The sequence below is a fragment of the Mesitornis unicolor genome, unplaced genomic scaffold, assembly GCF_000695765.1.
Source record: "Mesitornis unicolor isolate BGI_N332 unplaced genomic scaffold, ASM69576v1 scaffold26806, whole genome shotgun sequence".
Taxonomy (NCBI): Eukaryota; Metazoa; Chordata; class Aves; order Mesitornithiformes; family Mesitornithidae; genus Mesitornis; species Mesitornis unicolor.
In genome coordinates this window covers 5818-6428 of record NW_010190714.1, presented here as the reverse complement: position 1 = coordinate 6428, position 611 = coordinate 5818, and the positions used below count along the sequence as shown (strand labels likewise).

The window sequence follows — 611 nt, the reverse complement described above, 5'->3', positions numbered from 1 at the left end:
CTGCGGTGTCCAGCCCCAGGACAGTGCTCGGCCCTGCATCTGGCCGTAGGTGTCCAGGGAGGCAAAGCCTTGAGCTGGGAACACATATTTAGTTGTGCCTCCCTTTGCCGTGGGTGCAAAGCGATGATCTGTGAGGAGGCTGCCTCTGGTCTGTTCTTATGCTGTGGGGCAGAGCTGACGGGCAGGGTGAGCTCCAGCCCCAATTTAGAGACGCCCGAGGCTCCCCAAGGCACCTCCAGCACTCGCCCGGCCGTGCGACCATTTGACGGGATGGTTCGTGGGGCTGCTGCTCAGGGAGGCTTCAGCTCTGAACCACCACGTGCTCGTGGTTTATTTGGCGCAAATCCCCTCCCCGCGGTGTGCACCTCCAGCACCGCCCCTGGGGGGCAGGGTCGGAGCCTGTGCAGGCTGCCCCGTCAGCGGCCGCCCATGGGGACGCAGATCAGTGTTTGCTCCACCGCAGCCCCTTATCGGCAACCTTCACCCGTGTTTGCTCGGGCCGTTGGGCAGCCGGGCCCCTCAGGACAAGGTACGGTGCCGCGGCCGTGCGCGGCGCTGGCTCAGCACATACCGGGAGCAGGGCAGCCGCGCCGGAGAGTGACCAGACCCGC

At 66.0% G+C, this 611-nt stretch overlaps 1 protein-coding gene across 1 annotated transcript in view; it reads left to right on the top strand.

The window, feature by feature from the left end:
• LOC104542255 (indoleamine 2,3-dioxygenase 2-like) overlaps positions 1-611 on the top strand; it is a gene marked incomplete at its 5' end in the record, with an annotated part of 8834 nt that overhangs the window by 2750 nt on the left and 5473 nt on the right. Inside the window, one exon of the mRNA XM_010186497.1 lies at positions 173-273. Coding sequence (XP_010184799.1) covers positions 173-273 — 101 coding nt within the window. The remainder of the gene's footprint in view (positions 1-172; positions 274-611) is intronic.